The sequence below is a fragment of the Poeciliopsis prolifica genome, unplaced genomic scaffold (assembly GCF_027474105.1).
Source record: "Poeciliopsis prolifica strain line A6 unplaced genomic scaffold, Auburn_PproV2 SCAFFOLD335, whole genome shotgun sequence".
NCBI classification, from domain to species: domain Eukaryota; kingdom Metazoa; phylum Chordata; class Actinopteri; order Cyprinodontiformes; family Poeciliidae; genus Poeciliopsis; species Poeciliopsis prolifica.
Window position 1 is genome coordinate 16,300 of NW_026562710.1, and position 15,014 is coordinate 31,313.

The 15,014-nt window shown below is 44.0% G+C and overlaps 1 protein-coding gene across 3 annotated transcripts; it reads right to left on the reverse strand.

The window, feature by feature from the left end:
* Positions 1-1,640: 1,640 nt before the first annotated feature.
* On the reverse strand, positions 1,641-13,514 carry LOC129357903 (docking protein 1-like). Of its 3 annotated transcripts, XM_055026850.1 has the most exons (7): positions 13,127-13,514; positions 12,524-12,600; positions 10,725-10,843; positions 10,533-10,643; positions 3,506-3,575; positions 2,805-2,977; positions 1,641-2,699 (listed from the first exon to the last, which is right to left on the reverse strand). In XM_055026850.1, the coding sequence occupies exons 3-7, from the start codon at positions 10,776-10,778 to the stop codon at positions 1,815-1,817; spliced, it is 1,293 nt and encodes a 430-aa protein (XP_054882825.1). In that variant the 5' UTR covers positions 10,779-10,843; positions 12,524-12,600; positions 13,127-13,514; the 3' UTR covers positions 1,641-1,814. The 3 variants fall into 3 exon arrangements, with proteins under 3 accessions (XP_054882825.1, XP_054882827.1, XP_054882826.1); XM_055026852.1 differs by lacking the exons at positions 12,524-12,600; positions 13,127-13,514 and adding an exon at positions 11,755-11,843; XM_055026851.1 differs by lacking the exons at positions 12,524-12,600; positions 13,127-13,514 and adding an exon at positions 10,997-11,144.
* Between the last annotated feature and the right edge of the window lie 1,500 nt (positions 13,515-15,014).

The window sequence follows — 15,014 nt, forward strand, 5'->3', positions numbered from 1 at the left end:
GTGAGGTCACTATTCCGTTCAGGTGAGGTCACCTGTTCCGTTCAGGTGAGGTCACCTGTTCCGTTCAGGTGAGGTCACCTGTTCCGTTCAGGTGAGGTCACCTGTTCCGTTCAGGTGAGGTCACCTGTTCCGTTCAGGTGAGGTCACCTGTTCCGTTCAGGTGAGGTCACTGTTCCGTTCAGGTGAGGTCACTGTTCCGTTCAGGTGAGGTCACCTGTTCAGCTCAGCTTTCTTCCTGTCGGTTCTTCAGAAGATGTTCGGCTCCTTTTTTGTCAGGAGGGAAATTGTGAAGTTTCAGTTCGTTGCTTTTCTTCCTGCCAGTGATAAAAGTGTCTCAATGACAGCAGGTTCAGGTAAAGTCATCCTGACTGTGTTTACTCTGTGGACTGATTGGACCAGAACCCGTCCTCCGCCCAGCAGCTGAAAAACGAGATTTTTGAAGTAGTTATGAGTTTCTGCATATCACAAACAGCAGTTTTTAGTCAGTGGTAATTCGCCTCATTTCAACAATGTGGCAATGGAACAAAATGTTTTACTGTAATGTTTTCATGCAAACAAATGAACTTTAACCTCAGTAATTTACTGGAAGTTGTTACTATATTTAGTATGAAAGCCATTTTAACAGAAGATCATGAAAGCAACAGCTTCCACCGAAACACTCGACCTGAAATGATTAATCGGATCAATTGATTATTTAAATAACCGCCAACTAATGTAGTAATCAATGAACTATTAGCTGAGCATACAGAAAAGACGCTTTGTGCTGAATGAACGCTGAAGCGTTTCTCCATTTCTTCTACCTCTGCCATGTTTTTCTCAATCTGGTGAAGTTTTCAGGTCTGAGAAAAGAACATGACATTTTCAAACCAGGACCTGCATCTGTTTATTAATATAAAGAAACCTGAAATGATGAACCGGCCATGTTTTTTTTTATGTATATTTTGAAACATCGCATAAAGGCTGATGAACGGCAAAATTCAATTAATGTCATCAGTTTCACAAAAAGTGTTTACACTCTGTTGGGCGCTTACCAAGGTCAAATACACACATATGCTTCTACACACATTACACTCTCATACTTTCACACAAAGGCCTTTGTATTTGTAACAGATACAGGAACTGAATCATCTCCTCACTCCCATCTCCAGGGAAATAGAGATTTAGGCGACACAGGACATCGGATGACCACTGGGCGTGTTCTTAGATCATAAGCAACGAATCTTCCCGTTTTTTAAACACATTCTGTATAGACTCGGGGCCCCTGGTTTTCACTTCTAGTCTGTGATGGTAAGTGTCTCTTTTTTAGCACTAAAAAAAGAATAAAAAACGTAAAGTCTGATTGCTTTGTGTTGGCTGATTTGCTGCTCGTGTGCTTGCACGTTTTTGGTCTATCGGGTTTAGAATACATGATGGTTTTTCACAACAGCTCCACCAAAGAAGAAATGGATCCAAATTTTCCAAGTACAATGTGAGAAACATTCAGGTGGAGAGAAACGTCTCTGGTCCCTGCAGCTTCCCAGTGATGCTGAACCAGTGGACAGAAAACGCCTCGTTAGGAACGTAGCTAACGAACATGTGTTCACAAAGCAATGTGCTGCAATCAGAATGAAACTATTTAGGCACTAAAATAATTACTGCTGTTAAAATAAACATATTTAATGTGTTAAAAATGCAGGTCAAGTCCTGACTGGTGAAACATGTTCATATCACAGCAGAACAAATCTGGCTAATTTACATAAAGCCAAGAAAACAGAAAAACTGAAAAAGTCTTGAGTTCCAGATGTCAGGTAGTGATTTAAATGATGCCCAGGTTCTCATAGATGACATCGTCCAGAGGTTCCTCTCTGGACGTCGAAGAACCCGTCGTGGTTGAGGAAGTCGTCGTTGTGGTGACAGGCGTTGAGTTTCCTACTTGACGTTGGTGCTTTGCAGACCTGAGCGTACAGGTGTGCGAATGGGTCGGGTTTGGGTTCAGGCTTCTGGCAGTCTGGCTCTTTTCTGGAGACGGGCTCAGAGTAAATGGGTTCATCGGACGTTGTTGTTGCGTTCTGTAGAACGGGTTGCTTTTTCTTGTCTGGGCTGATTTTGTCGTAAACCTCTGAGTAAACCGAGTCTGGAACGCCGGCCCTCGCATCGGGATTTGAGTCTGAGGCGTTGGGAAGTGCAGGGTCCAGTGACAACGGTGGCTTCAGAGGAAGGATCCTCGCCGGGTCGATGTACTGAGCGGTGGCCAGTTTGGGTACCATAATAGACGGGCCACAGTCATTTGGATCAGCATATATGGCATTGGATTGGCTCTTGAGTTTGTCTCTGGAGGTATTGTCCTGCGTAGGAATAGATGGAAGCGGCATCAAGGTGATCGGAGCAGGAGAACCTTCTGACGGACCAACCGAATCATCCAGAACCTTTGCTGTATTGTCAAACACCGGGGATCTCCGGTCCTGCATCCTCAGCTTGTTCTCCAGGATGTCAGCCTTGTTGGTCATGTCACGGACTTTGGGTAGAGGGGAATGAGGTTGAACGTTGGTGACAAGCACTTTCTCCGTGTCTTGGCTCTGGGATCCAGAAGCAGCAGCCGGAGCGTTTCGCTTGATGTTACTCTGGATCAGGTTGAAGATCTTGTCAGCCTGCTGAGTCTCAAAGCAGAAGGTTCCAGGACCAGATTCACAGCGCCGACCTGCTTCAATGGTGAGGGACACCTGGCATGAAAACAGAGTGATGAGCGCCGGTTTGACCCTGCAGGTCAAACCCCAAGCTCAGGTCGACCTCCCACCGCCGGGTCAACCAAAGAACCGTCTCCCTACCTTATCATGGCCGTATCGCCTCAGTAGCTCGTAGGGCCACTCCATCACCTTCGTCTTCTTCTTCGTGTCTCTCAGCAGCAGCGAATGTTGTTCCAGCTGCAGCCAGTGCGACCCCTGCAGGCCTCGTCGCGTCGCTGCGTCGTTCTTCTGAACCACCACCCAGAACTGAGGGGCTGGAAAAGAGAGGAGGAAGTTCTTATTAACCAAACGTAGGGAATGGGCGGAGCCAAGAGGCGGAGTCTGTTTGATGAACAGAAAGAATAAAAACTTTGTTATAAAATTAATTTCGTTCACAAATTTATGGGTTCGGACAGTCAGTACTTTCACTAACCCACTAAGAAATAAAAGAAGCTAACTTTAGCATTTTGCTAACTTGAAAACATTTAGCAAACTTCAATAAAGTTTTCAGATAAATTTTATAGTGTAATTTACTCGGCTGGTTTGTAAACTTTCAGTTGAATAAAGTCTCTGTTGAAGTTTTGGTTCTCAAATGTAAAGAATTATTCAGTTAGTCTGAGGTTTAAATTTATGCTCTTATTTTGAAGTGAAGGAAGACTGTTTTCCATTTTCCCCCAATAACTTTAACAAGAAACACAAAATAAATAAGATGTTGCTACTGTATAATATCCACCAGCTTTGTAGAACATATTAATGATGACGTCAAAATTTAATTATTTGTACATATAATGCTGGTGGTTTACCTTCGTCTGCTGAGGCATAAATCTGGTTCTCCTCCATGTGGACCTGACTGGATCCAGAACTTTTCTCTCTCTGTAAAACACAAGCAGAAACATTTTGGACTTTCTCAAACGTTCCCAAAAATCAAATGAATTGAGACACAATAACCTGAGTGGAAATAAATCTGGGAAAACAAACCAGGAAGTGATGGTTTGAAAACAGACAGAGGTCACCTGTGGGGTTCCCCAGGGCTCCATCCTAGGACCCTCTGATTCAATGTCTATGGCTCAGGTAAGACCAGTTACCATTGTTACGGCCCAAGGCTATTCCTTTGGGGTTTAGCACCCTTGCTCCAGATATCCTCATTGGTGCTGATTGGAAGTGGAGGCAGCTGGCCAGTGTCTCCATGAATGACATCAGATCAGCATAAAATGCACCACCTTTTTCTCATCAGCCCAGCCCTTTTCTTTCTGTCTGTCCACTTCTCCTCTTTTTTCCCTTTCCTCTCCAACCAGCTATAATTTTTGTTAAATAAATCCTATTTTAAGTTATCCCATGCGTTGCTTCCTTTAATTTGTTATGGTATTAGAGCCAGACCATAACAAATTGGGGCTCATCCAAATTTTGTTATAGTTTGGGCATGACAGTTTTCTTTTTGTTAGTAAGTTTTGTTTATTAATTTAATTGGGAAGTTAGTGTGGGAATCTTGTGTTTTAGTCTGAGAGAAATCTTTTTTTTTCTCTTCTTTTCTGGTTTGGGGTAAGTGGTTTGCTTTCATTTCATCTGACGACTAATGGTAAGTGTGATTGTTGACTGGTTTGTGCAATTAGGTATGACTGATCTGAACTGATTCTCCTTTAGGCCTCAGCGTGTCTCCCCTTTGGGAGTCATGTGCTCAAAAAACAGTAGTGTGAGATCATATGGTTAGAGCAATTGTCTCGGGGGCACAGCCGTAGTTGTGTTGAGAAGGTTGCCAGCTTTCTGGTCGCTTTTTTCACTCTACTGGTATTTAGTGCATAAGTACCCACCGTCCCTGATCTCTGAAGACTAGGGTTGAGCTAGTTAGTGTCTGATAGGCAGTTAGAGGGGAGGTTCAGGTTGGTTGTTTTGTGTTGCACAGATTGTCAGCAATTTACTTTAAATTTTGAAAAACTGTTTTCTGATTAAGAACTTAATTATGTCTGTTGAAGATTTTAATAAAAATCCATCAGCAGGATTTCTGGATTTGTGTTCAAGAGAACAATTAGTAAAAATTGCTGAGCACTATAAAATAAGTGTTGGTGATAAAACGGTTGAAAGAGAATGTTAAAGCAATTTTAAGGGAAAACTTAATTGAAATGGGTGTTTGGTCTTTTTCTTCAATGCCTGAAGATTTGGATTCAGAGGTTGTAAAGCTAAAATTTTGGATTTTGAACAACAAAAAGAGATGTTAAGATTAAGAATGCAACTGGAGAAGGAAAAGGAGTTGGCTTTGGAGAATTTACGACAGCAAGCAGATTTGGATAAGGTTCTTGCTTTGGAAAAACTAAGACAGGAAACTGAATTGGCAAAAATAAATTTGGAAAGTGAGAAATTACATCTGATGAAAGAAGGCAAATTGTCTGTGGAATCTTGTGTTATAGACTCAAAATGTAAGGCCTCTGACATTTTAAGTGACTTGCGTTTGGTGCCTAAGTTTAGTGAAAAAGATGTTGAAACTTTTTTCACTTTGTTTGAAAGAGTTGCAGAGACAAGAGACTGGTCTGATTCAGACCGCATAGTTTTGCTTCAGTGTGTTTTGGTTGGTCGTGCTCAGGAAGCTTTTGCTATGTTGAGCTTAAATGATGGCCAGAATTATGCCAAGGTTAAAGCTGCAATACTGAAAGCGTATGAATTGGTCCCTGAAGCATACAGGCAGAAGTTTAGAAACTGGAAAAAAGGTGACAAAACTTATGTAGAGTTTGCAAGGGATTTGGAGATTCAGTTCAATCGTTGGTGCACTTCCTCTGAGGTTAAAACACTTGGTGACCTCTGTAATTTAATGGTTCTTGAACAATTTAAGAACTCTGTTTCTCAAGGCATTGCAATGTACATTAATCAACAGAAGGTAAAAACTGTATCAGAAGCTGCAGTGTTGGCAGATGATTTTGTCTTGACACATAAAGATACTGGTGGAGAACACACAGATGGGATGAGTGCTCCAAACTGGCGTTCAACACGTTCTGGAGGGTTTTTTTCAGACCGCAGTATCCGTGAGCCGGACAAAATTTGTAATTATTGTCACAGAAAGGGTCATTGGAAGAAAGACTGTGCTTTGTTGAAATCTAGAAATAAAAATGGAAATCAGGTTAAACCAGCAGCACTTGCTGCATCAGTTTTAAATGTTTCTAACAAAATGACTGAAGTGCCATTTGCCGGAAAACCTGATTTGAGTTCTTATAAACCATTTCTTATGGAAGGAGAAGTTTCTTTAATTGGAAGTGACGTCAGGGTACCAGTTACCATTTTGAGAGATACTGGTGCATACGATTCATTCATTCTGGCATCAGTGTTGTCTTTTTCAGATGAGTCTGACACTGGATTATCAATACCTGTGTTGGGTATGGGCATGTCTGTGTTTTGTGTTCCAGTACATAAGCTTATGCTTCATTCGAAGTTGTTTGAAGGAGAAGTAAGGATGGGTGTCAGACCTGCGCTACCTGTGGTTGGTGTCACAGTTATATTGGGGAACCATATAGCTGGAGGGAAAGTCTGGCCTGATAAACCAGAATCTCCAGTTATTGTTTCAGTACCTTTGGTCAGCAGTGGTCCTGACGAAAATGAAAAATCACACCCAGAAGTTTTCCAAGCATGTGCTGTGACACGAGCAATGAAAGCATCCAGTGATGATCATCAGGATGAAAACTTTGGAAAAGATACACAGACATCCTCTTTTTGTTGGTCTAATATTCCTTTGTCTATTTCACAGAGTGATTTGGGACAGGAGCAAAGATCTGACCCCACAATACAGCATTTGTTTCAGTCTGCATTACCTGCTGAGGAGATGCAGAACCATGCTCATGGCTACTTTGTTGAGAACGAGGTACTGTTAAGGAAGTGGATGCCATGTGGTGACGATGTTATTGGGCAGCCAGTTTATCAGGTTGGTGCCTTTGAAATTGCGTGACTTGGTTTTGCAGGTATCCCATGATAAGTCCGGACACATGGGAGTTAGAAAAACCTATGACCGCATTTTGAGAAGTTTTTTTTGGCCGCGGCTGAAAAAAGATATTGCTTCATATATTAAAACTTGTCACACCTGTCAGTTGACTGGTAAACCCAATCAAGTCATAAACCGGGCACCACTGTATCCTATTCCGACTATTGGTAAACCATTTGAGCACTTAATAATTGATTGTGTGGGTCCTCTTCCACCTTCACGTTTGGGTGCTAAGTATCTTTTGACAGTTATGTGCCAAAGTACCAGGTATCCAGCAGCCTATCCATTGCACACACTTACTGCAAAGTCTGTGGTGCGAGCGCTTGGGCAATTTATTGGTATTTTTGGAATACCTAAAGTCATTCAGAGTGACCAAGGATCTAATTTCTCCTCTCATTTGTTTGCACAGGTTTTGAAGCAGCTACACATTCAGCATAATCAATCTACAGCATATCACGCACAGAGCCAAGGAGCACTGGAGCGCTTTCATCAGACATTAAAATCTTTACTCCGTGCTTACTGTGTTCAGATGAAGGCTGATTGGGAGGATGGTCTGCCTTGGTTATTACTTGCAGCAAGAGAAGTAACGCAAGAAAGTACGGGCTTTAGCCCTAATGAATTAGTATTTGGTCATACTGTGCGTGGTCCATTAACAGTTTGCGAGATGAGTGGAAAGATGCTGAACCACCACAAAACTTGTTGCATTATGTTAATGGGTTTAAGCAGAGACTCTTTACTGCAACGCAGATGGCAAATAAGAACCTATCATCTGCACAGGAAAAAATGAAGTGCTTGTATGATAAGAAAGCTGAACATCGTGTTTTTCTTTCAGGTGATCAAGTTCTGGCTTTACTTCCTGTTGTGACTTCACCATTTCAGGCCAAGTTTTCTGGCCCACACACAGTTTTGAAACAGCTTTCCGACCAAAACTATCTCATTGCAACTCCAGAAAGACGGAAGAAACAGCAGACGGTTCATGTAAACCTCTTAAAACCATACCATGTTCGTGGTAAGACTGTATTGGTGGATGATATTCACCCTGTGTGCATCAGTGAAACGCTGACATCTGCTGGAGGTGAATGGAATGGCGATGGGTTGCCTGTTCCAGATTCAGCCATGCTAACTGGTCGACTTATAAATTCTGAAGTACTGAAGAACTTGGACACGATGCTGAATTATTTACCAGAGACTCAATGCTTTGAGTTGATTCGGTTGATAAAATCTTACTCTGATTTATTTGCAGATATTCCATCCTGCACACATCTGATTGAACATGATATTGAGGTGGGTGATGCACAACCTATAAAACAGCGGTTTTACAGGGTTAGCCCTGAGAAACGCAAATATCTTGATGCTGAGATTGACTACATGTTAAAAAACGGGATCGCTCAAGCATCATGTTCAAGCTGGTCTTCACCTTGCTTGCTAGTTCCAAAATCAGACAAAACATACAGGTTTTGTTCTGATTTCAGAAAAGTCAATAGCATAGCCAAAACTGATTCATACCCGCTACCTCGTATGGATGACTGTATTGACCAGATTGGTAATGCTAAGTTCATTACTAAAATAGACCTGTTAAAGGTTATTGGCAAGTCCCTTTAACAAAAAGGGCACAGGAAATCGCTGCCTTTATTACACCTACTGGTTTGTACTCGTACAATGTTATGCCTTTTGGTTTGAAGAATGCGCCGGCAACTTTTCAGCGCTTGATGAATAAAGTTGTTGGAGGTTTAGAAGGTTGTTCTGTGTTTGGATGACATTGTTGTCTATTCTCATAGTTGGTCTTCTCACCTGGAACAACTCACAACTTTGTTTGACCGTTTGGGAGGCACGTCTCACAGTGAATCTAGCCCAAATGTGAGTTTGCTCGAGCAACTGTCATTTATCTTGGTCATCAAGTGGGTCAAGGTAAAGTATGTCCAGTTAAAGCAAAAGTAGAAGCGATTGAAAACTATCCACCACCAACTACTAAAAAGGAACTCATGAAATTCTTGGGTTTAGTGGGTATTATAGAGCCTTCTGCAGAAACTTTTCAAAGGTGGTTGCACCTCTGACAGATCTTTTGAAAATTAATGTGAAATACAGCTGGTCCTCTGTCTGTCAGCGGGCTTTTGAAGATGTGAAGAGGATGCTATGTGATTCTCCTGTTTTGTTGGCTCCAGATATGAATAAGCCTTTTAAACTACAGGTTGATGCCAGTCATGTTGGTGCAGGGGGAGTCCTTTTGCAAATGGATGACTTTTTGATTGAGAGACCTGTGAGTTTCTTCTCTAGGAAGTTTAATAGACATCAACTGAATTATTCAGTCATAGAAAAAGAGACCCTTGCTCTTATTTGGTCATTACAACATTTTGAGGTTTATGTGGGCTCAGGTCCTTTAACTGTCTTTACAGATCAATCCTCTGACCTTTTTGAACTCTTTCGATGCCCAAATCAGAGACTTGTGAGATGGTCGTTGTTTCTGCAGTTTTCTTTAGATATTCGTCATATCAAGGGAAAGGATAATGTCATCGCAGATGCTTTGTCAAGAGCGCAAAGTCAGTAACTTTTTTTTCCCCTTTTACCTGTCTGAGTCACTTCATGGTACCAGTTCGACTTGGACATGGGATATAAAAGGATCTGGATTTTGTTTCTGTTTCATCTCAGCTTGTCTGAGATATCGTGAGTGTATTTAAACTTGTTTTTCTATTTTTTTCAGATGTTGATACATAGGTTGCCCAGGGTTCCGGTGGGGACCCTGTTTTGAAGAGGGGGGGTGTTACGGCCCAAGGCTATTCCTTTGGGGTTTAGCACCCTTGCTCCAGATATCCTCATTGGTGCTGATTGGAAGTGGAGGCAGCTGGCCAGTGTCTCCATGAATGACATCAGATCAGCATAAAATGCACCACCTTTTTCTCATCAGCCCAGCCCTTTTCTTTCTGTCTGTCCACTTCTCCTCTTTTTTCCCTTTCCTCTCCAACCAGCTATAATTTTTGTTAAATAATCCTATTTTAAGTTATCCCATGCGTTGCTTCCTTTAATTTGTTATGGTATTAGAGCCAGACCATAACACCATGACGACACAGATGATACACAGCTCTACATAATGACGTCACCAGGGGACCTTTGACCCCATCCAATCATGGAACAGATGCTGAGAACAAATCAGTGGATGAGCCAAAACGTTCTCAAGCTGAACAGAAACAAAACTGGAGTTAATATCTATGGGCCTAAAGACTAACGATCTAGAGCTATAGATCTAGAGTTATACATCTGGAGTTGTAGATCTCAAGTCAGATCTTCCAGCAGGAAAGTAGAGCTCAAGTCGACCTCTGACCCCATCCTCCAGAGCCACATAAAGCCGGTTCCAAAGTGGGCCTTCTAGCAGCTGCAGAACAATCCAGGATCAGAGAAACTCATCCAGGCAGCAGCGTCACGGGTCACGGGTCTGACGAACAAACCGATCAGAGAGCCGCAGCTGAACTTTGGTTCAGTTGGTTCTGTTGGTTCTATTGGTTCTGTGGTTCTATTAGTTCTATTGGTTCTGCTGGTTCTATTGGTTCTGTTGGTTCTATTGGTTCTGTTGGTTCTATTGGTTCTGTGGGTTCTATTGGTTCTATTGGTTGTGTTGGTTCTATTGGTTCTGTTGGTTCTATTGGTTCTGTTGGTTCTATTGGTTCTGCTGGTTCTATTGGTTCTGTTGGTTCTATTGGTTCTATTGGTTCTGCTGGTTCTATTGGTTTTGTTGATTCTATTGGTTCTGTGGGTTCTATTGGTTATCTGGGTTCTATTGGTTCTGTTGGTTCTCTGGGTTCTATTGGTTCTGTTGGTTCTGCTGGTTCTATTTGTTTTGTTGATTCTATTGGTTCTACTGGTTCTGCTGGTTCTGGTACCTGGAAGCTGCAGTGACGCAGCTTGTCCACCCACTCCAGGCAGTCGTCTTTGGCAGCGGCGAACACCAGGGTCCTGTCTTTGGTCTCCACACAGAACGTGGACATGTTGTCCTGCAGACAGAGAGCAGCGGTTAGGATCCGACCGGGCCGACCAGAACCTGGGGAACCGACAGACCGGACCGGGGAACCGACCAGGTGGCAGGCCTCGGCATTGGGAGGAAGCCTCAGGACGGAGATCAGCTCCATCAGGTGCACCACCTTCACCTTCTTCTCCCCGTGAAGCTGGTGGGGCTTCCGCAGCTCAGCGCCCCCTGCAGTACAGATGCAGAACTGGTCACTTTTACTAAACTTGTATTTACTAAATCTACATTACAGCTGAGTAAATTAGCACTTTAGCATCCATTCAGAAAATTAATTTAGGGGAAGCTAAGTTTGCTAAATGTTAGCAAAATCGCTTCATGTACCATTAGCTCCACTGTTAGCTTCACGTTATTCCAACAGATATTCCATAACATCGTGATCATACGAGGTTCAGAGTCTGAAGAACAGCAAAGCAACAGGATCAACATTTATAACCTGGAGCAGATCCACTGAGACATGAGATACACATGAAATGATGCAATAACATGCCGGACCACTAGGGGCGACACCATCCTGCTGGTTTACAGCGTCAGCGCTAATGAAAACTGACCTCATTCATTTTTACAAAGAAAATGTCATTTTGACTTTTTTTCCTTTGGGTTTTAAATAATTTTGTTATTTTTTGGATTAAATTTTTCTTCCTGCAGTTTCTTCAACTCAGACCTTCATGGTGAGGCCATCGGTCAGAAACCTGCTCCTCTTCCTCTCTGCTCCTCTTCCTCTCTGTCCTACTTTCTGCTTCATGATGCTAAATGCTCTTCGCAGCCCTGAGCTCTCAGTGTTGCGTAACCCGGCCACCGTCTTCCCCCCGCAGCACCACGCTGCCTCCACCTCTCAGCTCTGACTCCATGATCCTTTGTGACACATGATTCTTCAATCTCCCGGCGCTCGCGTCGAGTCAGACCTTCATCACGCTCCTCTTCCTCACTCTGTGGGGTTTCTTAGCAGACCAAGTCTGCAGTTCAGTTTCAAAGGTTCCTCCCTAAATTAGTCAGAGATCCTGATTTAACCTTCCTGGAAAACAGGAAGTCGAGCAGGAAATGAAACTTCAGTCATTCTGTAGTCCTGAAGGAAATCTGACCTCAGATCAGCGGCACCCTGCTGGTCCGAGCCCGGTAGTACCCAGTAGAACCCAGCAGAACCGGGCGGGTGGTTCTGGCTGATTATTCCAGTTCCTGCAGCTGAAGGAGCAAAGACTCAATAGACTTGAAGGAAAATTTTTCCACTGAATTATTTGTTCTAATATTTTATTAAATAATTGAAACACAATAAAGAAACTTTTTTTGAACTCTTGTATTTTTTTCTCATCCCTTCAACTTTCTGAGGCCTTCCAAGCCGCCATGCTGGCTCAGTGCTGACCTTTGACCTGTAACCTGCCAGTCTGACATGGTGCGACCTCCGCTTTCATAACTGACAGGTTTTCTCTGGAGTTTGTCCCTCCAGGCCACCGTAGTTCCAGAAGCTCAGGTTTGTATCATTGAGCAGATGGTTTCTGGACGGTGAACTTTGTCTGACCGTGAGAGTCAGAACCGACCGGGTCAGAACCGACCGGGTCAGAACCGACCGGGTCAGAAACCGACCGGGTCAGAACCGGTGGCTAATAGAACTTCAGCTGTGAAGGAATCTGATAACCAGAGTTTGAGCCGTTTGTCTTCTGCTGTTCTGCTGAGGAGAAAAACCACTTCAGAGTCACGTTGAAGCGTTCTGCTCTGATTTCTGCTTATTTGGCTTCATGGGGTCTGAAGCGTTGCCTGAGCTCTGTGCTGATTGGTCCAGGTAAGATAATGACTCCTTGGTGGCTCCAGTGAACCACAGGGAGTCAGAGGAGCGCGTCCTGACAGGAAGCTTACCTCCGCCGTCCCCGATCTCCAGGCGGCCCGCCGCTGCTGCTGGGCGCGAACAGGGACAGCCTGACCGGTTTCCATTTCTGAAACAAACAGGAAGTGAAGAAAGTCAAAGGTCATGGCGACGCGGGTGGAAAAAGTTTCACCTTGATGTTCAGCCGGAGGAGAAACGCAGCAGGACAAACAATCTGTCACAGAGACACGCAGGTAAACACAGGTCAGGTCTCACACACACACACACACACACACACACACACACACACACACACACACACACACGCACACACACACACACACACACACACACACACACACACGCACAGCGGCTGGGATTTGGACCTCTATTCCTCTGGTTCCTCGGTGTCGGATCAGGAATGTTCTGCAGGATCTGTTTCAACTTGTTGGTTTGAATTCCTCAACTTTCCTCTAAACGTCTCAGAAAAACCAAACGAACTGCTGAGCTCCAGAAACTCTGAGTTAAAATCACCAGGAAAATCAGCGAATATCACGATTTCAGATCCTGCCTCACATTTTGATCTGTTCTGACCAAACCGAGCTGCTAACAGCTAAACAAGCTGGATTTCTGCAAAGAAGCAAAGATCGACTCACTTTGTGGGGTTTGAGCGGCTTCAGGTAAACTTTGCCTGTTTTGATGTGAGAGTCCATGGAGAAGGAACCAGGAGCCGGACTGGACCGGACCGGACCGGACCACCGCTGCTGGAGGACGCAGAAACACGTCTGAGGAACTTCCTGCTCCGAACAGCATTAAGGTTGGGCCAGGAGGCATTCCAGAGACATGATCCTCACCTGCTGAAACACACACACACACACACACACACACACACACACACACACACACACCTACACACACACCTACACACACACACACACACACATACACACACACCTACACACACACACACCCACACACACACACCTACACACACACACACACACACACACACACACACACACACACACACACACACACACACACACACACACCTACACACACACCTACACACACACACACACACCTACACACACACACACCTACACACACACACACACACCTACACACACACACCTACACACACACACACACACACACACACACACACACACACACACACACCTACACACACACACACACACACACACACACACACACACACCTACACACACACACACACACACACACACACACACCTACACACACACCTACACACACACACACACACCTACACACACACACACACCTACACACGCACACACACACACAACACACACACACCTACACACACCTACACACACACACACACACCTACACACACACACACACACCTACACACACGCACACACCTACACACACACACACACACCTACACACACGCACACACACACACACACACCTACACACACACCTACACACACACACACACACCTACACACACACACACACACACCTACACACACACCTACACACACACACACACACACACCTACACACACACACACACCTACACACACACCTACACACACACACACACACACACCTACACACACACACACACACACCTACACACACACACCTACACACACACACACACCTACACACACACACACACACACCTACACACCTACACACACACACACACACACACGCCTACACACACACACCTACACACACACGCCTACACACACACACACACACCTACACACACACACACTACACACACACACACCTACACACACACACACACACACACACCTACACACACACCTACACACACACACACACACCTACACACACACACACACACGCCTACACACACACCCTACACACACACACACACACCTAACACACACACACACACACACGTTTAAGGTTCCTGCCTGTTGTGCTGCGTCTAAAGTTGTGCAGCAATAATTTGGTTGTTTAGTCTGAAAAACTTCAGGCTTCATTTTCCAAATCCATATTTTCACCGTGTTATTAATTCATTTCTAATGTAACAGTTTCAAGCTAAATTAATGTTTTTGGATGGAGGAGGAAGCTGGAGAACCGGAGAGAAGCCACCATGCAGAAAGACCCCGGGCCGGGAATCAAACCCAAGACCGTCTTGCTGCAAGGCAACAGGGCAACCAACTGCACCACTGTGCAGCCCACAAAGTATAAATATTTAGCTAAATATAAACTAGACATTTAGTTACCTCAAAGCTAAGTATGAAACATTTAGTTTGAAAGTGTGGATGAATGAATAATATGGTAGAAATGTGAATTAGAAAAAGGAACCCCTAAATGTTATGGTTCATTTTTTACAGCGTATCTTTACAAATGACGTCCATTAAACAACGAAGTCAAAGTCCAACATTCCTGCAGGAGGAAACTGGAGCATTAATGGGAATCCAGATCCAGACTGGGCGTGGCCAGATCCAGACTGGGCGTGGCCAGGTGGGATAATGAACAGGTGGAGGCGGGAGTAATTGAGGACATCTA